Source organism: Peromyscus leucopus, chromosome 1, assembly GCF_004664715.2.
Source record: "Peromyscus leucopus breed LL Stock chromosome 1, UCI_PerLeu_2.1, whole genome shotgun sequence".
NCBI lineage: Eukaryota > Metazoa > Chordata > Mammalia > Rodentia > Cricetidae > Peromyscus > Peromyscus leucopus.
The window spans coordinates 30,836,329-30,859,014 of record NC_051063.1 but is presented as its reverse complement, the minus strand read 5'-3'; the positions used below and the strand labels follow the sequence as shown (position 1 = coordinate 30,859,014).

General features: G+C 46.3%; 1 protein-coding gene across 3 annotated transcripts in view; it reads left to right on the top strand.

Annotated features, from left to right (window-relative positions):
* Casp7 (caspase 7) overlaps positions 1-22,686 on the top strand; it is a 45,489-nt gene that overhangs the window by 9,426 nt on the left and 13,377 nt on the right. The window contains exon 1 of one of the 3 annotated variants that reach the window (XM_028875140.2): positions 8,523-8,690. The exons of the other annotated variants lie outside the window; for them this stretch is intronic. Coding sequence (XP_028730973.1) covers positions 8,584-8,690 — 107 coding nt within the window. The 5' untranslated portion in view covers positions 8,523-8,583. Of the gene's footprint in view, positions 1-8,522; positions 8,691-22,686 lie in introns of those variants that run through there. 3 annotated transcript variants of the gene reach the window in all.

The window sequence follows — 22,686 nt, the reverse complement described above, 5'->3', positions numbered from 1 at the left end:
AGGAATTCACCCTCAGCTAAGTTCCTGTTTCCAATTCAGTTTCTCTAAATAAATAGTCATTAGCATTATTACCTTGTTACTCATCAAAATAAGTGGAAATTGCAAATTATCCTGAGTTTGCAGGCTTTAAAAATGTTTCTTAATAAATGAAGAAACATCCTCAGTGCTGGGATGAGAAAGTCAGTACCTCTTGCTTATTTTCCATTTTTAGATATGTAAGCACTGAAGACTCATGAATAAATTTATGGGATGGAAGAACATTGGGATAGTAATGCCACTTAATTCCTGAATTCCTTCGAGCTTTGTACCAAAAATGACAACTCAGTTAGGTGCTCCCTCGTGTTCAAAGTAAAGAATTGGAAATTACCTGACTTGTTCAACCTTTGGGGACCCTCCTCCCCCAGTTTCTAGGAAGGCTATCAGAAGTCTGTCGCAGAACCCCGCCCCCCACCCTCAGTTGTTTCCAAGGCTTCCTTGCCTTTTACTTACAGGCCAATCTGTGTAGCTCAGTGTCAGGAATAGCGGCATTAGTAAGCACTCGTGACGATTCTTTGTAGTATGTGTGTGCATGTTACCGCATTAGGACCTCCAGGTTGCTGACATCACTTGTTCAGGTGTCCAGGCCCTGTGTAGCTTGTCAAGCAGTTACCCATATCACACTGGCTTTCTCTCAGTAGAGTTCTGAACCCATTTTCATTTAGTAAATGTCTTATTAGACATCTGTCTTAGTTAGTGTTTCTATTGCTGTGAAGAGTCTCCATGATCATGACCATGGGGTGGCTTACAGTTTCAGAGGTTTAGTTTACTATCTTGGCGGGTGGCATGCAGGCAGATATGGTGCTGGAGAAAGAGCTGAGAATTCTACATCTTGATCTGCAGGCAACAGGAAGTGAACTGTCTCACTGGGTGTGGCTTGAACATATATGAACATATATGACCTCAAAGCCCACCCCCACAATGACATACTTCCTCCAACAAGGCCACACCCCCTTATGTGGCATTCCCTTTGGGGGCCATTTTATTTCAAATCACCACAGCATACTATGACAAGCTTCATGAATTCGAAGTTATAGTTGGATAGACATGGGAAGTCGGGAGGGAAGGAAAGAGCATGGAGCCCAGCTCTGTTTCCTCCTAATGAAAGTGCTTACCCCACCCTCCTGAGACGACCATGAGGAAATGGCTGGGAATAGTGGGGCTGAACGTCCTAATGTCAGTGTTTACCCCACCCTCCTGAGACAACCATGAGGAAATGGCTGGGAATAGTGGGGCTGAACGATGCAATGTTATTAAGCCACCGTCCCATTCCTGTGGCACAAATCCTAACTGGTCTTAATACTAAAAACCCGGAGTCAGATATCGGGGTAAATGCTGAAAGATCAGAGAAGCAGAGCAGCCAGCCACTAGAAAGACTTATTACCTCTAGGAATCCTCAGACTGAGAGGGCCAAGCTCCTGTCTCCACCCCACATTATCACTTCCTCTCTCTGACCAGCCACATCACTTCCTATTTTCTCCTCCGAAGTGCTGGAATTAAAGGCATGTGCTTTCCAAGTAGTGGGATCAAAGGCATGAGATCCCAAGTGCTGGGACTAAAGGTGTGTGCCATCACTGCCTGGCCTCTAGTGGCTAGCTGCACACTCTGATCCAGGCAAGCTTTATTTGCTAAAGCACAAACAAAGTATCACCACACATTCCATTCTGAAACATAAATGAATGGATTTCTTCAGGGTGTTTTTCAGTGTATAATTGGGTTTGGCTCAACCCACATGCAAATCTTCTCATATTTAACAGGAAACCCCACTTGACCCCTTGTTAAGTGACTTGGGTCTTCTGCAGCATCCAAGAATGGTTCTGTCAGATTCACAGTGGAGATGGGAGGATGGGGAAGGGGGGAAGGATGTGGCGTCATGTAGACAAGGTTTGGGGGACCCACACAAATGGAAGTTGAGGGTCTGGTCATGTATTTGCTTAAAGCAAATGGCCTTTGGGAAGATTGAGAATTCTGCTTGAAGACCTAGACCTTGGCATAAGCCCTGGTGTTTTGCAAAATTAGACGTAGTCTGTGGTACGCCCTCTACCTTTGGCAAGCAAGCAGCTTGGGTGACCTGGTTCTGGTGCCTGTCCCGTCAGTACATGGCTGTCGCCAACATCAGAGTCCATGTTATGGAAGTGAACACTTTGGTGTCCTTGCATGGTATCTAAATTACGTGCTGTTTTTCTTAAATGCTGATTTTGTTACATGGAGTATAAGACTGTTGGATTATTAAACAGTTCTTAGCTATAATGAATGATGATCTAATGTCATATTCTCCTAGGTTGAGGAACATTAGTTTATTTTCTCAGCATTCTTTAGGCATCTGGCTCTTTAAATCAACGCTTCTTAAAGTCTCTCCATTCATGACACAAGAAATTTTTGTGTGCCTCTGTGTGTGTGTGTGTGTGTGTGTGTGTGCGCGCGCGTGCGCGCGCAGCACGCATATGTATTCATATAGGTATATAAAAATCACATGCTTACTAATAATAAATCATCAAAAAATTTCATGTAAGCCTGGAGACAGCTCAGTCGCTACAGTGCGTACTACACAAGCACGCTGACCTGAGTTCTGTCGCGAGGACCCGTGTAAATTACCACATCCCAGGAGGAAGTCCGTGTTAATTAGGGTTTGCACTTCCAGTCCCAGGTCTAGAGAGGTGTAGATAGGCAGATTCCTGGGGCTCACTGGCCAGCCACATTAGCCTACTAGTGAGTTACACAATAGTGAGAGGCCCTGTCTCAGAAACCAGGGTGGATGGATCCTGAGAAACATCACTTGACATTGCCCTCTGGCTTGCACACGCGCAAACACACACACACACACACACACACACACACACACACACACACACCACATTCACCTGGACACGTATGCACATACCCACACTCATTCATGCATTAAAAGAAATTTTTAATAAGCACTGACATGCATGTGACCTTATCAAAGCTGGGAATGAATTTGTGCATTCATGAGATACATGTGCTTGATTGTTTTTACATTAAGAAGCGTCAGTTGAGCCAGGTGTGGTGGCTCACACCTTTAATCCCAGTACTCCGGAGGCAGAAGGGCAGATCCCTGAGAGGCCAGCCTGGTCTACAGAGTTCTAGCACAGCCAGGGCTACACAGAGAAACCCTATCTCTAAATAAACCAAACAACAACAACAACCAAGAAATCTCAGCTGAATATTTGATATTCAGGGCCTTTTGGTCTTCAGAGTTTGACCCAGTTGGTATGTTGATTTAAAAGTTCTCAAGGCTGCAAATGCCACACTATGTAAGTGTAGTACAAAATGGCCAAAGTACATGGAGGGCAGTTGTAGAAATGATTGTAAATTCTGTCCTGATCCCAAACTAAAAAGTCTTTTGTGAAACTCAAAACGGTAAGTCACATAGCAGTTATGAACGTTCCAACACAAACCAGCCTAAAGATACATGAATTTGATTCTTTTCTGAAAAAATGAGACTAAGAAACTTTTTACCTTGTATTGTTTGGTTTTATTGGGTTTGTTGTTTGTTTGTGACAGGGTCTTTCAATGTAGCGTTGGCTGTCCCGGAACTTGCTGAGTAGATCATACTGGCCTTGAACTCAGAACCTGCTTCTGCCTCTAGGAGTGCTGGGATTAAAGTCGTGCCCTGCCACACCTGGCTGACAGTAAGCAAAAATGTGAAGTGTGTTTTTTTCAGTTAAACCATTATGTTTCCATTCGTTATATTGCCGTCCATAACACTCGGTGGTCTTGACCCCGAGCTGACGTGTCTTGGCAGTATTCATCGGCTTTTGTCTGCATACACAGTGCAAAGACACACTCCGAGACACAGGTGGGTGGACACTGCCCAAAGCTCCTGCAACTCATTATGCTTTTGACTTCTCATTATTTTCTGGTCTGCATGTTAGAAACTTTCTACTATTGACAACATTTTCCTGGCCCCCATACTCAATTACACAACCCCATAAAGGGGGTTGTGACCCCAAGAACTGGGTGTTAAATAAAACACTAGCCACCTACCAGGAAGAAATCCTTCTAAATAAAATGCAGTTAGGATTTGTAATATGTCCTTAACGTTCAGACTTTTTTCTGAACCTAAGATGAAAAGGTTTTTTTTTTTCCCTCAATTAAAGTTTCCCTGGCTTTAAAAGTACCCACTTCAGCTCCCATAATTCATTATCTTACTCTACTTATGTAGTGTTGATAGTGACAGGGATCAGGGAAGTCCCTTGCAACAAGTGCCATAGTTTGGTTTTTGATTTTTGAGACGGTCTTGCCATATAGTCCAGGCTGGCCCCTAAATTTCATTCCTCCTGCCTCAACCTCCCAGATCCTGGGATCACAGGTGTTAGCTCTGGGTTCCATAGTTTATGAAAGGCTGAGCCAGGATTTGAAGCTACTGTTTGCCTCCCACCCAGCTCTCACCCTGGATTGCTATTCTGCCTTTATCTCTTAGGTTCCTGGATCGCTGTTCTGCCTTATCTCTTAGGTTCTGTGTGTGCCTTGGGGCTGCAGTGGGAAGCAAGGTCATCGTAGGGCTGCCTCTAAAGAGGCAGGAGAGGGAAGATAGAGCTAAACAGATAACAGGTAATTTTAAATCAGTCCTAAAGAACATGGAAGACATTGCAGGGCTTTCCCAAAGGGCGTTGATCAGTCACTGCTAGATCCCGGGCTGTACATGATTGTAGAGGAGGTGTGCTTGGAGGGAGGCGGCCAGCGGGACTGCGACCGTGGTGTGCAGTCAGGCGTGTGCAGTGCCCAGCACACCAGCCACATGTGGTTAAGAATATCTATGAGGTGGCCCAGCACGAAATTGTAAACGTACTGAAAACACTGTGAGTTTGGTTTTTGTTGGAAACATTTTTTGTAACTCCATTGGACTGCATGGTTCTGAGCATGAACTTTGTAGGTAATAAGGTTGTGTTAAAATGTCAGAAGGTTGGACATCCCTGGTAGATGGCAGGGAAATGGGGCAGGTGGGGTGGGGGAAACAAAATCAGAGTGCCTGTTAGGTGAAACTCGACAGAGCTTTTGTGACCAAGTAGAAGTAAAGGCACAAGACAAGAAACAGAAAGTAACAGCTGGACCACAGAGAGAGAGGGAAGGAGGGAGGAAGGGGAGGGGAGGGGGAGGGGAGGGTGAGGGGAGGGGAGGATCAGTGATTGATAATGGCAGGTTGAAAGGTATAGAAAGATTGTAGACTGATGGTAGATATATAGATGATAGATACATAGTGCCTTAGTGACTTTTTTATTGCTTTGAAGAGAAACTATGACCCTGCATAAACTGGAGGTACAAGGATTCCTTTCTACCTTCTCTGTCAGCAGTATCAGGGACCTTGGTGGCCCATCATCTCTGGAAGTGCGGGTGCTCTGGGGAGTGTGGTTAGCCCCTCAGGATATCTCTGGCCACATAAGGCAAGGGCCTTCTCTCCCCATGCATCCCTCATCTCAGGTGCTCATCATCAGCTAGGTCATCCCTTATTTCAGGTGCTCATCATCAGCTAGGTCATCCCTCATCTCAGGTGCTCATCATCAGCTAGGTCATCCCTCATCTCAGGTGCTCATCATCAGCTAGGTCATCCCTCATCTCAGGTGCTCATCATCAGCTAGGTCATCCCTCATCTCAGGTGCTCATCATCAGCTAGGTCATCCCTCATCTCAGGTGCTCATCATCAGCTAGTCATCCCTCATCTCAGTGCTCATCATCAGCTAGGTCATCCCTCATTCAGGTGCTCGTCATCAGCTAGGTCATCCCTTATTTCAGGTGCTCATCATCAGGTAGGGCAGTAGCAGGAGGCAGTATCATCCCACAACTGTCCCTGATTTAGAGCCAAATTACCCACTCACCTTCCCAGGAAGGCTGGATGGATCCGCAGGGTCAGGATTGAGGGGAGAAACAACCTTCCACTAAATGCCTGGATGGGACTTTGGCCCCAGGGTTAAGGCCTTCACAGCCTTTTGTTTTTTGGCATTGTGGCCACTAGATGGCAGAACCGCATTGTTTTATTCAATTTCTGTGTCACTGGTTCCGAATAATCTGAACTGTCCTTCACTTCAAGTTTATATATTAGAATGTTTTTCTGTGTTTCTGATTATTGAAAAGCATTTAGTGAAACATAGAAAAACACAAAAAGAAAAAATACAGAAGATGGCTTTAAGACTTGTTAAGTATGGCTTTTAAGCTCTCCCGAAGTCAGTATGAGCATCTACATTAAATATGGACCATAGTGCCCTGAGGGTCGTGAAGGGAGCCCTCTCTGGATGCAGCAGTGACTCTTTAGTGGCTAGAGCCAGTCAGCTGCCGCCTGTGTGAACCATGTAGTCTCCGCCCTGGCCATGAGTTAAGTTTTTCTGAAATGCTTGGGCATAGCCACGGAAAGTAGAATCTAATTGCTGAGCTGTAGGCTGGGAGCTGTGAGAGGCTGGGGAAGGCCAGAGGAACTGGAATTTTAGTTTTCAAGGAATCGCCAGGGGGCGCTGGAGGGCAAGCAAGATGGAAGAGGTCAGGCCATGCAGTGACAGGTTCTGCCTGGAAAAGTGGATGGAAGCCACCAGCTAGGCTTGGATGGTGTAGATGGCCTGAGTACTGAAAACTCACTGGAGGTCCAGACCTTAGAGCAGCCTGCCCACCCCTAGAAAACATTGTATTCCAACACATCACCTGCAGAGCTTGCACGAACAAGGTCCGCACGAGGCAGAATTCAAGAAGACACAGCATAGTGAACAGACTGCACACCGTGTCAACCCCACCCCACCCCCACCCCCGCTGGCTTCTCCAGGCCTTCAAAGGTCCCTGCTGAGGGTCCCAGTGCCCATCCAGCTCCCCGTGGAAAAGGAGCAAAGGCTGCCTCAGAATCTGATTACCCCACCCCCACCCCCTTTCTGCTGGCCCCAGTCACATGGCTTTTCCAGCCTCCATCTCCTGGGGAGTGTTTAATAAATGCCACTTGGTTATAATTCCTTTTCCCAGCCTGTAGTTTGGGTTTCTCCATTAGTGTGTTATATATAAACAGCTCCCTATTTAAAAATGTGTTGCTTGTGTAATTATAAGGAAGATCAGGTGGCTGCCTTTCACTCAGGAGAAGGAGGGATGTTCAGAGGGAATGATGCTTGGGAATTAATAGACAAGAAAGAAGACACCAGATTACACACACCCCCACCCCCGTTCCAAAGAATGCTAAATCAAGCTGGAAAGTGTTCCCACGAAGGCAGGGTACCCGTTGATCCAGAAGGCCAGGACTGAGATAGGAACATTAAATTGTATCCGCAGCATTTAGTTTTCAGTATACAAACCTTTCCACGGAGCTCTAGCATGCTGGGTGCTTCCCAGGTTTGTTTAAAGTCATAAAGATTTGATGCTGAATTGGCAGCTCAAAGGCCTCATGTAAATGCCCACAGAGGTTGGGTAGGGTCTCCTGTGTTCAGATCCTGGCCTGGTCTCCACTCACCAACGGAGGGACCAGAAACCATGCAGTCACTTCAGCCTCCGTTTCTTCCCTTGAATGACTTTCCTTAAGTCTTTTGATGACTTTGATTGTCAGTGGTCTGTCTTCCCATCCTTTTTTAGTCAGGAGGAAGGAAGGAAGGACACATGTGGAGGCTAACATTTGGAGAAAAGAGAAGGAATGTGTCTTCCCTTTTTGCTCTTGGAAACTCACATTGCTACCTTGCGTCTGTATTTTGCAAAGTGAGAGAAAGTTGTAAAGAGCTGATTGTCTTGTTCACAGCTGAGGATGGCAGGTGGCCACAGGGACAGTGTGGCCACCACCCTCACCAGCTCCCCTGTCAGTGTTTGCAACACTCTGCCAAGCCCTGGAAGAGCTGTGCCTTTGGGTCCTTCCCTGTCTGCATTTCCCCAGTTGCATTTGAGACCGGGATGCATGATGGCTTCTGGACCATTCCTTTCTGCAAGATTCCAGGCAACCTGCCTCCCCTGAAAATGAAGGGACTTTGTAAACCCCTGCAAGTGTCTGTTAATTCTTATCCTCCCCTGACTACCTTTGGAAGGAAGTGCCAACCTCATGAGCCTGGACTGTGGGTTCCCCCAGAGCTCACTGCCTATTTTTGCACATTTACAAATGTGTTCAGTTTCACAGATTGTGTTGTTCGCAGCCTGTTGTAGACTGGTACTGGGGTGGACAGGCTGTGGTGTGTGTGAACATGCTTGGGCAGGCATATGTGCTTAGTCTTTTCACAGAGCCGTGCCATGCTGTGTTCTGTTGACACTTGGCCCTTTGCTCAGCCATCATGCATCGCTCATCATTCTTGAGGATGGTCTGCTGGCTGCATGTTTGTGGAAGTCCTCCTTCCTTCCCCTTTGGATCCAGTACGCCTCACTCTGTCCATAGGGAGCTGTCGTTGGGATGGGATGGGGGCCTCAGTGTGGAGGCTGCTCATTTCTGCCTGTCAGCAGGGAAGCCAGAGGCCAGTGTGACCTTCCCCGCCCCAGCTTGAATGTCCTATGGAAAACTCCAGCGGGCGGGCCACTGCTGATTCAGTCCCAGGCCTGCGGGGCTTTGGCCTGTGCCAGCCTCCCGTCGCCAGCTGAGCTCCAAGCATGTTGAGTTTTCACTACTACCGAGAAGAAGGCAGCTCACTCCCGGTGGTCTCGGGGGGCAGTGTGGTGCTGCTGCAGAGGGGACTGCTTCCTGACGGGGATACCAGGTACCTCTCTGCTCCCCCCTTTCAGCACCCTGGCCTGCCTCTACTGTGGTGTGGAAAAGACTGTGGGGATGCCCTCTGTTGGAATGTTCAAACCATGAATGAATCATCCCCAAAATATTTAGACAAAGTGGCTACAAAAGCCAGAGCCCTGGTTCCAAATACAACAGCAGCAGGGAGCTGAGTGCCTGGTGCTGTGTTTACTGTGTGCCCAGGAATGTCTGCAGGACCTGGCTACTGGGAATCCTATTCAGGGAGGCACTTTAGGAAATAAATAGGCATGGGTTTGTGTGCTTATATTCCTTTCCAAATGTAGAAAGGCATAATTCACATTTTGAGCAGCTCAGGGGATCTGTAAGAGGATAAAACCTGTATTTATCCTCTCCAGTGGTGGGGAAAATTATACTGGCACCCAGAGTGGATTGTCAAAGTCCGTTGTGTGCTCCGAGCTTTCCAGTTCCTAGTCAAGTGGGCAGAATACTCTTTGGATCCCATAATGTTGTCTGGTAACAGTTGCTGGAGCTTCTTCATGCTGTCCCTTTTATAGAAATAACCTGCAGGGTTTTTTATTGTCTTTTTTTTTTTAAAGTCGTGAAGATGACTGAGTTGTCCTCACACTGAAATCTGAGGCTTCGAGAAATGGCTTTCTGCTTGATTAAGCCAGGCTAATCCTGTCCCTTCCTGGTAATCAGTACTGGTGTTATCTGTTCCTGGAAGGGTACTGCGGCTATCTGGTCTAAGAAGAAAGTAGTGCTTGGCTATGTCAGTGGGGAAGCCAGCACCAAGATGAAGCTGGTTAGGCAGCTCCATCCGTCCGTCCTTCCGTGTGTGTGTGTGTGTGTGTGTGTGTGTGTGTGTGTGTGTGTCCGTCCAGTGTGATTTGACCTTCCAAGCACATCCTTTAGCACACTTTAAGTCATTTCACCAGGATGTTGTCTGTTGTGATCTCCAGTGTCTGGCCCTAAGTACAGTGATTTAGTGGCCAGATTTATTTTTTTTAATCTGCAGCCAATTGTGGAACACTCAAGCTTTTAAGAGGATTTAGAACTTTTAATTCACTAGTCTGTTTTATCCTGGATTTTGCTCTTAAGTATGGCAGCCTCCAAACACGAATTCTGTGTTCCTGGGGAAGGTCTTCTGCATGTAAAAGGCAAAGATAAAGGGTTAGCTTGATCAGCAGAGAATTAACAAAGGGGGAGGAAGAGGTGGAGAGGGTGTGTGTGTGTGTGTGTGTGTGTGTGTGTGTGAGAGAGAGAGAGAGAGAGAGAGAGAGAGAGAGAGAGAGAGAGAGAGAGAGAGAAGAGGAAGAGGTGGGGAGGCTGTGTGTGTGTATGAGAGAGAGAGAGAGAGGAAGAGGAAGAGGAAGAGGTGGAGAGGGTGTGTGTGTGTGTGAGAGAGAGAGAGAGAGAAAGAGGAAGAGGTGGAGAGGGTGTGTGTGTATGAGAGAGAGAGAGAGAGGAAGAGGTGGAGAGTGTGTGTGTGTGTGTGTGTGTGAGAGAGAGAGAGAGAGAGAGAGAGAGAGAGAGAGAGACACGAAGAGGAGGAGAGGGTGTTGTGTGTATGTGAGAGAGAGAGAGAGAGGAAGAGGAAGAGGTGTGTGTATGTGTGTGTGAGAGAGAGGAAGAGGAAGAGGTGGAGAGGGTGTGTGTGTGAGAGAGAGGTCAAAAGAGAGAGAGAGAGAGAGAGTGTGTGTGTGTGTGTGTGTGAGAGAGAGAGGGGGGGTTGTGTGGCGGGCATAGACCTGGAGAAGTGGGTAAAGTGCCTGCTGCTCAGCCTGAGGACCTGAATTCGAATCCCCAGCATCTGTGTGAAATCTAGGGCTACCCAGGCAGTGGTGGCACACGCCTTTGACCCAGCACTCAGGAGGCAGAGGCAGGCAGATCTCTGAGTTCAAGGCCAACCTGATCTACAGAGTGAGTGCAGGACAGCCAGGGCTACACAGAGAAACCCTGTCTTAAAAAACAAAATAACTAATTAATAAATAAATAAGATAAAATCTAGGGTCATTGATTGTGTTGGTAACCACAGCACTAGCGGGTGGAAATAGGCAGATTTCCCTTGGGCTTGCTGGTCAACCAGCCGAAAGAGCAAGCTCCAGGTTCAATGGAAGACTTAGTCTCACACACACACACACACACACAAAGGTGGAATGCAGTGAAGGAAGCCACCAGACATAGACCTGTAGCTTCCATGAGATCATGCCCAGGTGAATGCCAGCACATGCCCACCCTTCCATAAGCAAAGGAAAGCCATGGCCAGTTTTATGCCATGTCTTTGTCTCTCGCAGACTTCATGGGACAATGACTGTTGATTGACTGTGAAGCCTGAGGCTGTAGAGATAGTCATGCTTTTGCTCATAAGACAAGTATCTGGACTTGTTCCTGTGCTGTCTCTACCCTTTGTCAGATTCAGAGAGACTCTTGTCCCTTGACTGACTTTGGGACTCTGTGGGGCCCTTCTAACTGCGGCCCTCATGTTCTAGCTCCTTATACAGAAAACCTGTAAGAACTTGGGGCAAGGAATACAGCCATATTCAGAAGGCCCTGTCTCTGGGGTGATGGCCAGCTGACCGAGTCCCTAATATGGATCTTTCAAAGCTTCTTAATTCCTTGCCTGCCCCTGCCGGGGACCTGCTGCCTCCTGTGGGGAGCTAATTAATTAGCACAGTCTCCGGGAGTCCCAAGAGCCTGCTGTCCAATGACACCTGTCTGTCCAGTGATCTGCTTGGCCACAGCTGCTGATGTGCAGTAGCAGGTGGCTCCCTTTCAGCCGCTAGGACTAGAGATGGTATTTTAAATACCAGGAGGACTGAGGGATGACATCAGCAGTGGCGTGTCCTGGGTCTCTTTTGACTGTAATAGTAAAGTGACCTAATGTTCAGTTTGCTGTCAGCGCTGGGGAACTTGTGAAATTCACCCATGTGGCTACTGAGAGGCACCTCCCAGAAGGCCTTGATAGCAGAGGAATGGGGCTGAATGCTGGAGGCCATGAAGGGAGGTAATCACACAGCATGCATGCTGGGGTTCTGCCCCACCTGAGAGTGTGGATGGCCACCAGGAGCGTGGAAACAGTGTCTTTTCTTGATGCCACAACATGGCTAGACACTTTTAGTGATAAATCACAACAACACTAGAAATGATCGTGACATTTCTACACATAACACTTTTGTGGATATTAACTTGTCTGCAGACTCTCAGCTAGAAGCTGTTTCCCTCTGCTTTACCAAGGGAAGGATTGAAGCAGAGGGAGAGGAGCAGCTTGGACCCATGATCACACACCTCCATGGTAAAGCAGAGACTCAAGTCAACCTATGTCTAACCCCAGAATCTGTGGATGTCTCTATAACACCGTCTTCAAGAATCTTTTGCAGATATGAACAAATCAATCTAAAAATACCTTATTCTCCTCTCATCCTCCTTGCAAGGGAGTATGTGGCTCTTTGTGCCTCTGTTTTGATCCTTGCCTGATGCCTCTTGCTGGTACTGGTCCACATGGGAGCATCCTCATTCTTTGCAGAAGGTGTGCTTGTGATTTAAGGTTCTCCCTCTGGGGCTGGTTCAGCAGTTAGGAGCACTGGTTGCTTTTCCAGAGGACCTGGGTTCTATTCCCAGTGCCCACATGGCAGCTCACAGCCATCTGTAACTAATTCTGAGAATCCAGTTCCCTCTGTGGCCTCCATAGGCACTCCACATGTGTGCTGCACAAGCATACATGCACTCATAGGTGAGGTTGAGCCAGCCAACGGACACGTGCCTGCCCTGCTGGCTGCATGTGAGCACGGTACCAAGTGAAAATGTTTTTGCCTGCTTGGAAGCTCCTAATGACCTCCTGTCCCAAAGGTTCAAAATGGAGGGAAACATTTGAAGGGTCTGAAAACTTTTCCAGGTGGCTTGAAATTCTAAACACAGAGGAAAGACCCAAGAGAAACAGCTGTCTCTAGCTCACCAGAACTCCCAAAGCATCCTCGTTGCTGAAGTCAGTTCCCTTCAGACATGTGACCTTGGGGTGGGAGGCTTCTGGTGCCCCTCCCTCAGCTCACCTGAAGTGGCTGACAGGTGAACAGGGTGCCTACCCAGTCAAGCTGGAGGCACCAAGGAATTAGTGTGAGTCCTGCCTTCATAGGTTTACCCTCAGCCAGGTACTTGGATGAGCCCAGGAGTTTAGAGCCAGCCTAGGCAACATATGGAGACCATGAATCCAGAGAGGGAGAGGTGGGGTAGGAGAGGGAGAGGGAGAGGGAGAGGAGGGGGAGATGGAGAGGGAGAGGGAGAGGGAGAGAGAGAGAGAGAAAGAAATGTGTTTGCCCTCTAGCAGGACAGATGGTGGCTCTGTAATTGAGGTCAGGTCATGTGCCAGGGACACACTAAAACAGACAAGATCTAGAGTGGTGGGTGGAAGAGGGGCTGGTGGCCCTGTGGACGTGAAGGATCTCTGGCACCATGAGATGCCAGGCAGAGGGAAGAGTGATGGCAAGAGCCCGTGGTAGGCACAGGCCGGACAAGTTCATGGTTTTCTAGAGTGGGATAATTAGGAGAAAGAAAAAGTGACGTAGGATGTGGCTCAGCCATATGTGTGGTGGTGGCCAGGATGTTAGCATCTTTCTCGGCAACAGGAACCCACTGGGTAGCTCTGGGCAGGGACAAACATGGATTTACTTTTGGTTTGTTCTTAGTTGTTTAAAACTCACTTGGAAGAAGAGAGCAGGAGAGCATGTCTAGACCCTAGTGGCCAGTAAGAAGGTAACAAGGCATCTCCAAAGATTGGGAGATGGCACGTCTCGGGCCTTCAGGGTCCTGCCTGAGCCAGCAGCCAATGCTAGGAGTTGTGTCTGCAGAGGCAGGTAGGCAGCTGGACAAGGCATGGCCCACTGTGGCTCTTGTGGCTCTTGCTGTGCTCTGAGAGCCTCGTGAGCTGTCACTGAAGGTCTGAGCATGTGAATGAGAACACTGAACAGGACCAAAAGGCAGAAAGAAAACCACAGGGGCCTTTGGGAAACCTGGAATGGAGTTGCATGCTGCACATTGAGACCTGATTCATCTTTTAAAATTTTGTTTGTTTTTATTTATGTGTATGTATGTATGTATGTATGTATGTATGTATGTATGTTTGATTATACATGTGTAATCCAAAAGAGGCCATCAGCATCCCTGGAATGGAAGGTATAGATGGATTGTGAGCCACCTGACTTAGGTATTGGGAACCAAAGTTGGGTCCTCCAGAACAGCAAGTACCCTTAACCACTGAGCATCTCTACAGCCCCCTGGTCATTATTTTAGGGAAACACTGAAGTGTAGGAGTCTTGGGCTTATATGTCACCCACTCTCCTCCCTGTAGTAGTATTTTCTCGATGGGATCGCCAGCCTGCAAATAACAACACAGAGACTTAATATTAATTACAAAAGCTTGGCCTTAGCTTAGGCTTTTTCCCAACTAGCTCTTATAACTTAAATTATTAACCTGTCTCTGTTAATCTATGTTCTGCCACGTGGCTTTTACCTTTTCTCAGTATGGCATGTCCCACTTACTCCAAGTCTGCTGGCCAAATCTGTGTGCCTAGATTCCTCCTCCTCTTCCTCTCTCTCCCCAGAAATCCCACCTATCCTCTCCTGCTAAGCTTTTGGCCATTCATCTCTTTATTAAACCAATCAGAAGGTACTTTAGCAAAGACACATCTTCACAGTGTACAAAAAGAGTATCCCACATTTCCCCCTTTTTGTCTCAATAAAAAGGAAAGGTTTTTAACTTTAACAAAGTAAAAATATATACAATAAGAATAATTATCAGGTAAGAATTACATTCACAATGTCCAATACATGTGTATTTGGCAAGTTCAAAGAAAGTACTGTATTAGCTACCTTATCTTAGTAAGTTCAAAGTTTTATTCCTAAATCAACTTTCTATCGTAACTTGTATTACCACCCTAAAAATATCTTTTTAGTACTTAAAATATTTTCTTAGATAAACAATTTAAACTTTTATGTTTCTTAACCTTATAAACTTTACATCTCTTATGTAAGTTTTTTTTTCTGAATTTGGTAACAATGAAAACTATAAAACTATCTAGTCTTCAACTCCATCAAAGACCCCAGAAGGTTCTTCGATGCCCACCATCCTTTTTTGAAGTAGATTGGTGCTGTCAGGAGCAGATGTGTCTCACTGTCATGAAAAGCCTTATGTTATTAAAACATCTTAAATGCCATATCCTGTAGGTCTCTGAAGTGTTTGAAGACCACCTATCTATCTAAAATATCTGTTTGATCTTGAAAATATATCTACATGACTATAAGTTTGATTGTTATAGATGACTAACTAATAACCTACATTTCTTAATTATCCTAAAGAGTTTGTAATAATAGCCTTTAAGGACTAGAACTTTACATTATGTTTTAAAATGAGCTTCATAGGTATAATACTTTAAACAAGAGTAGAAACATACATATAATATGTTAAAACAAAAATGCCCTTAAATTTATATCAATATACAAAAATCCATACCTATGTGAAAATATTTAAGGTTAGTATTTGCTCTTTTTTTTATTTAAAAGTAGATTCAATAATCTACCTTTTTCCCCTATCATTCCTATATCCTCCTTATTTTCTTTTCAGAATGAGATACCTGAATCTAGTCTGCTTTGTTTAGTGTCTTCCCTTACTATGACCAATAACAATTTGTAACCAAACACCCTAAATGATGACATACATATATAACCCATTGAACAACCAAAAAACCACCCACCCACCTCTTTGGAATGTGGGTATCATGTTCCTTAGACTGTTTCCTGTTGTCTGAGGGTGATGGCATCTTTAGGGGACCCTGGGAAAATTCAAGTCCTAAGAGATCTAACTGTATCATTTGTTGTCCAATCTCTGTAATGTAAAAGTGCCAGGCTTATCTGAAATCCTAGCTGGAGTAGTCTGTGAGGCTGGATTGTAGCAGGAATCTTAGAAGGTCTTATTAATAAAATCAAACCTGAGGCCAGGTATTGGGGTGAATGCTGGAAGATCAGAGAAGCAGAACAAGCCACAGCTACCTCACTTCACCAGTTCCTCAGTGGATACTGTTTCCTCAGACTGGATGCCTCTGAGTCCTCATCCAAATGTATCTCAGCTGAACTGTTGCTAAAAGCCTAAAAGCTTAACCAGGCAAAAGCTTCTAGTTTCTGGTCTTCACGCCTTATATATCTTTCTGCCTTCTACCATCACTCCTTGGAATTAAAGGCTCAATTCTTGGGATTAAAGGCGTTTGTCACCATGCCTGGCTGTATCCTTGAACACATGGATTTCTGCCTCTGGAATGCTAGGATTAAAGGTGTATGCTACCACTGCCTATCCTCTATGTTTAATATTGTGGTTGTTCTGTCTCTGACCCCAGATAAGTTTATTAGCATGCACAATATTTTGGGCAGCACAATACCACCACACGGGATCATCTCAACTAGCAGCTTTGAAGTTGTTCTGGATGCAGAATTTTGAGGAAACTGCAACAGAGGCATTCTGAGAGGCTGGATCATCTGGGCTACTTGTCTTTATTGGTGTCTTATCCCCCCCCCTTTTTTTTTCTTGAAAACACACAAACTTTTAAAGATTTTATATATATAAATATATATATATATATGCATTAACACAAATATGGAATGTGCAGTGTACACAAGTCAGCTAAAGATGATTTTTTTGTTCTTTGTTTGAGCAGATAAAAGGCAAGCCTGTTTGGACTGTATAACCAAATCTCTGTCCATGCCACATGAAAGGATGGCATGTAATAATAAGTCATGAGGACTCTGTAGCCAACAAGATTTATCATGTCTCATCCAGTCTCAGAGCTGTTCCTACGTTAAGGGATCAGCTTACCTGTTACATGTCCTGCAATTGTTCTTTTTTTTTTTTTCTTCATGTCATTAGCCAAGATTTTCAGAATGTCTCCCCTGATCAAATCTGGTCTTTATTAATTTTGAAGAAATCCATAACTTTTTGTTTCCTGTGGAAACAAAAGAAAGACCTCTCCCCCAATGCAACACATTTTCTGACTTTCATTCTGAGGTTAGGACACTTTAAAAATATATAGGTTGGTTTAATTTAGCAGTTTCCATAATCCAGTCTCTCAGCAGCTATTGTTTTTTGTTCATTAGCATTTAAAAAATTTAAAGACAAAACACCATACAGGATCCAGACACCCTGTGTATTTCTCATGTTTATGTGGCTTTTTCTTTTTATATTACTTTCTCTTTAAAGGCTTTACTTCATTATTTTCAAACTGTTTATTCTTCTATGTCTATCTATATCCATAGTCTTTTTTCTTCAGCATCTAAGCACATTTTTGTGCATCTACAGACTTCTCTGACTGCATGAGCCAAACCTTAAACGGCTAAGCTGTGGCTAGGCCCTCCACTGCGTGGCTCCGCTTAGCACATGGCCTGGTGCCGGCTCCGCCCCCTTCAGGTTGGTGAGAGTGGAGCCTCATTCCTGCAGCCCTGGCCTGGGGGTTCTGGGTTCACAGTGCTGCAGGAGTTTCTAGCTGGTCTCCCACCCCTGCTGTCATAAACCCCACTCAAGTGTTTGGTAGGGAGCAGGGCCTCTTTAAAGAGCAGCGCCTCTGTACACCACAAGCACCAAGCTTTTACTGGGAACTTGGGAACTTTTTTTTTCTTCAGCTTTTTCAGGCCTTATGTGGATTTATATGCTGGACACTGGGCGTCAGATGTAGCCAGCTTCTTGTTGAATTATCTTGATCTCCAGCACCCAAATAACAACACAGAGACTTCTTAATTATGAAATCTTGGCCTATAGCATAGCTGTGTCCCCAGTTAGCTCTTGTAACTCAAATTAACCGGCTTTTATGAATCTATGTTCTGCCACATGGCTTTTACCTTTCCTCAGTATGTGGCATGTCCAACTTGCTCCAATTCAGCTGGCGAAATCCATGTTTCTTCTTCCCAGAGTTCTCTCTCTGACCCGAAGCTCTGCCTATATTCTCCTGCCTAGCTATTGGTCATTCACCTTTTGATTAAACCAATCAGAAGGTGCCTTAGGCAGAGCCACATCTTTACAGTGCAAATAAATATCCTGCAACACCTCCCCATCCTCACCTTGACTCATCTGCCCTCTGTCTTTGCCCTGCCCTCTCTCAGCCAGCCTGTCTTCTTGTCTTCTCAGGTCACATGTTCAAACATGACCACTGAAAAGGACAACATGGTTGTCCTTTTAACCATTTGGTGAGAGACTGACCCCGCGACTGTCACTAAATGGTCAGGGGGATAGGCTGAGCAATTAATTTGTACCCATGTGGCAGCCTTCCCCACAGTTCTAAAGGATAACGGTGTGAAAGGGAGAGAACTCCAGAGAAAAGGGTCCCCAAACTGCAGAGCTGTTAGATGGCAGGTTACTGTCCTGCTCATTCGTGGAGATGTCATTGTGTGCAGCGAACCCTGGGGGTCCCTCCTCCCTTCTCCTGGCTCATTCCTGATGCCTTCTCTATAGTCACTTCCTCCTTTTCCTTGTTTCTCTGCTCTGTGCTGCAAGCTGATTCCAGAATTTGCATGCCCAGCGCTGGCTCTTCTTAGGAAGGTAAATTTGATGGAATTGAGTGGATAATCACCTCTGGTACACATCTGTGGCCTGGGCAGACCTGGCTTGAACAGCTTGAAAGCTACTTGAGTTACAAGGAACCATTAATAGTGACTGACCCAGATTAGCAAGAGGAGGAGATTTGGGCTCATTTTGAAAAATACAAATTCATAGCTGATGAGATGGATCAGTGGGTGAAGTTTTTCGCCACTAAACGTGATTACCTGAGTTCAATCCCTGAGAAACACAGAGGGAAAGAACCAGTTCCTACAAACTGACCTCCACAGGTATGTCATGGCCTGTGCGCGCGCGCGCACACACACACACACACACACACACACACACACACACACATTAATAATTATGATTTTTAAAATTTTTGAGGAGTTCAATTTAGGGGCAGGTTTGGGGAGGGAAATTGTCCCTGCCCCCCTTCTGGGATATTTCCCAGGGATAAAGACTGTACATTATTTGCAATTCAGTTTTTAGGTACTTTTTGTGACAGTGCTTCATTGTCCTTACAGTATGTGTGTCTTTATTCCCCAGTCTTGTTCCCTTTTTTTAATCAAATAAATTCATAACTACTTTTTAAATAATGAGGTACCATTCCAGGTTCTATTCTTACGGAAGCAGAGGCCTTGATTTCCCCTTCTCTCCTACCCTTTTTTTATTATAAAAAGATGCTTCCTGGTTTTGTTTTGCTCATAATGGGGATGAACTAATGACAGCTAGAATGTAAGAGCCACAGTGTGTTCGGGACATGGCTGCCATCCTAGCAATTGTTGGGGATTTTACATTACATTTAATGTATCGTGTGGGGGGGGGAACGACCCGTGCATGCATGCACACATGTACACATGCATGCACATGCCATGGCCTACGTGTGGAGATCAGAGGACAGCTTGCTGGAGTCAGTTTTTCCTAACCACTGTGTGGAGTCCAGGGATCCAACTCAGGTCACCTTTCATCTGCTGAACCACCTCATTAGCCCCCCAACATAGGAACTCTCACCACAGAAGACAGAAATAGAACTGTGCCGATTCAAGGGTTGTCCTGGATGAAGTGTGTTCTCCAGCCTGTGGGCATCCTGCTCCCCTGTTCCTGTCACAGTCCTTGGATGGCCTTCAGGCAGCGACAGGGTGCAGGAATTGTGCTCTAAAGTGAGCTTGAGATGATGAGGTTTCTACTCTGCCTTGAGCTTCCTCTCATTCTCTTCCCATTCTGGTCTTTTCCAAGGAGTCACAGAAAATGCTAGATAAAGCCAGTCCCAGAGCTGCCTTTGTTGAGAGGTTAACTGAGTTAGGAGACCTGGTTTAAGAAAGGTCAGGGATTATGCACCAGCTTCCCCAGAAGTAGGTTGAGAGATGAGTGAGTCCTGTCCTGGATTTCAACATCAAAGGCAGTGTTTGCTCAGAGAGGTCACTGTGTGGAAAAAGCACACACCAGGAGGCTGTTTCAGATCTGAACTTGAACTTGCACTTGGCCTTGGGACTGTGCACTGATCTATGACGCTCCTGGCCCATAGGTGGCAGGTGCTAACAAGAAGAAGGCTGTGTCTTTTTTGAACTTGGTAGGTTTCAAAGTACTTTCACAATCGTAAGTGATAAGAAGGGCTGTGTTTACCACCGAGAAAATCAAACCTCCGCACCTCCATTTTCTCCAAGCCAGCTTGATCCAGCTGTGGGGCCTGGGAGCTGGAATTAGTGGACTCTGTCCAAGGGTCACCTGCAGTCTTGGGGCTAGAACCATGGATGACCTCTCTGAGAACTGGTAACTCGCCACAGTTGCTTTATCTAGAAGCCTGTCTGTGCTTCTTTCCACCTGAGGGGCACCATTGTCCAGGGAGTGCACGCTATGACATGGCCCCTGTGTGCTCACTCGTCCCCAAGATGGCCAGGTAAACACTCCAGCCTCCGTCATCTGCCTTTAAATGGGATCGTGGTGGTATCCACCCACCTCTATGATTGAATTAAGAGTCAGTGAGGAAGTGCAGCTGGGAGTTTTAGCGCGCTCCATGGGCACTGACAACCGTTAATTGTTGTTATTGATACCTAGAAAATGGCGTTGTACCCCCTGCCCACCTCCCACACATCTCCTGAACACCAGAATGTTCCTGGGGTAGGGGCTGTGCATCTGTACTTTAATGCACACGGAGAACACCATCTGTAGGACTACTGAGAAGGTGGCGGTGAGAAAATGAATTCTACTCCTGCCTGGGGCATGTCCTTGAACGTAAAGAACCTCTCTTGGCTTACACCCAGAAACACTCCGTGGGTAGACTCAAGCCACCTTGTCTCACTTCCACAGTGGTGGGTGGGTGGTTTTAAACTCAGTGTGACCACCGAGTATCACTGGACATCGGACCTCTGTGAGGAGCTGTTGTGATTGCCGTGATGGAAGTGAGAATCCCCATCCCATCTGAGCTGCAGCAGCGTGTGGCCCCGATGTAGAAAGGATGCAGAAGTAAAGTTGCTGACCATTGCCCCTTCATCCTTCTCTCTCACTGCGGAGTTCCTTTGCCCGTTTCTGATGACGATTCCTTTGCGGGTATTGGAACCAGTGCTTTCAGGCTCCCAGGGTGGACTGGGGAGTCGCAGCTCTCTAGGAATACCCAGGTCTGCAGCAGCAGCTTGTGCGCTGAGTGACAACTAAGTTCTCTGCATCAGTGGTGTGACACAGTCATTGTTGGACTCCTCCAGCTGCCTCGTCAGCCGTCTAATAAAGCCTCCTTTAACGCATATTCTTTATATCGGTTCCGTTCCTCTAGAGAGCTCTGACTAATGCAAATGGGCTGTACCTACTAGATGTGACGTAGCTCCATTTAATAGGAAAGGAAGTTGGCACTCTGGCCACGAGCAGAGAGACCAGAGCTCTACCTACCCCAAACCCAGTGTTCCATAGCCCTGTTGTCTAATGACAGGAAGATGAGGCAGAACAGGCATGGATAAATAAAAGAGGAAGCAGAGATCAGCTTCTGGGTGACGGTCTCTAAAATGAAATAGTACCATGGAAGAAACATGACCTTGTAAAAAGTGGAGGATGGAGACGCACTCAAGCACAGGAACAGGAAAGAATAAGCAGATAGAGATACTGAACTCATCTGCAGTCTGGACCACAGGAGGAGTGGGGAAGAGAGAGAGAACACATCCTTTCGGAGATGCTGAGAAACTGCCATGGCAAAGAGTCCAGGAAAACTCCAGGACACTGACCTTGAAATCACATTTATCAAGCACCAGCTGGGTTTTCACTGATCCTTTGTCTCTGCTGTTTTTGGGGAGAGCTGTATAAGAAGTATTTACTCAGCCCATTACCTGGCAGTCACCATTATAGGTGTGGGGGATTCAATGGTTTTCAGATCAGATGAAACTCTTGTCCCCCTGAAGCTCACATTGGAGAGGAGACCAGCAAGGCCCCATCTCTTGAGTCCCAGTGGGTCCTCTTCTCCCTCTCAGGTCCCATTGGGTACTCTTTTTCCTCCCAGGTCCCATTGGGTCCTCTTCTTCCTCTCAGGTTCCAGTAGATCCTCTTCTTCCTCCTCTCAGGTCCCATTGGGTACTCTTTTTCCTCTCAGGTCCCATTGGGTCCTCTTCTTCCTCTCAGGTCCCATTGGGTCCTCTTCTTCCTCTCGGGTCCCATTGGGTACTCTTCTTCCTCCTCTCGGATCCCACTGGGTCCTCTTCTTCCTCTCAGGTCCCATTGGGTCCTCTTCTTCCTCTCGGGTCCCATTGGGTACTCTTCTTCCTCCTCTCGGATCCCATTGGGTCCTCTTCTTCCTCTCGGGTCCCATTGAGTCCTCTTCTTCTTCCTCTCGGGTCACATTGGGTCCTCTTCTTCCTCTCAGGTCCCATTGAGTCCTCTTCTTCCTCCTCTCAGGTCCCATTGGGTCCTCTTCTTCCTCCTCTCAGGTCCCATTGGGTCCTCTTCTTCCTCTCGGGTCCCATTGGGTTCTCTTCTTCCTCCTCTCAGGTCCCATTGGGTCCTCTTCTTCCTCCTCTCGGGTCCCATTGGGTCTCTTCTTCTTCTCTGGTTTGGTCCTTCTTCTTCCTCTCGGGTCCCATTGGGTCCTCTTCTTCTTCCTCTCGGGTCCCATTGGGTCCTCTTCTTCCTCCTCTCGGGTCCCATTGGGTCCTCTTCTTCCTCCTCTTGGGTCCCATTGGGTCCTCTGCTCTCCCCCGTGATGTCCATGCTGTCACCACAGTGCCTGTATGGTTCTTGCCCAATAAAACTATAGTTGTTGGGGGTAGGGGGCAGAACAATTCTTTTAAAAACAGTTCTTTTAAAAATTGCTGTTTCTCCCACCCCCCATTAACATAAGTGCTATTAAAATATTCATCCACACAAAAAGGTGTCTACACATGTAAATTTTTATTGACATATGTCTATAACCACCACCAATACATAGGAAAAAAAAGAAAGCATGGGGGTATAAGAGATGGCT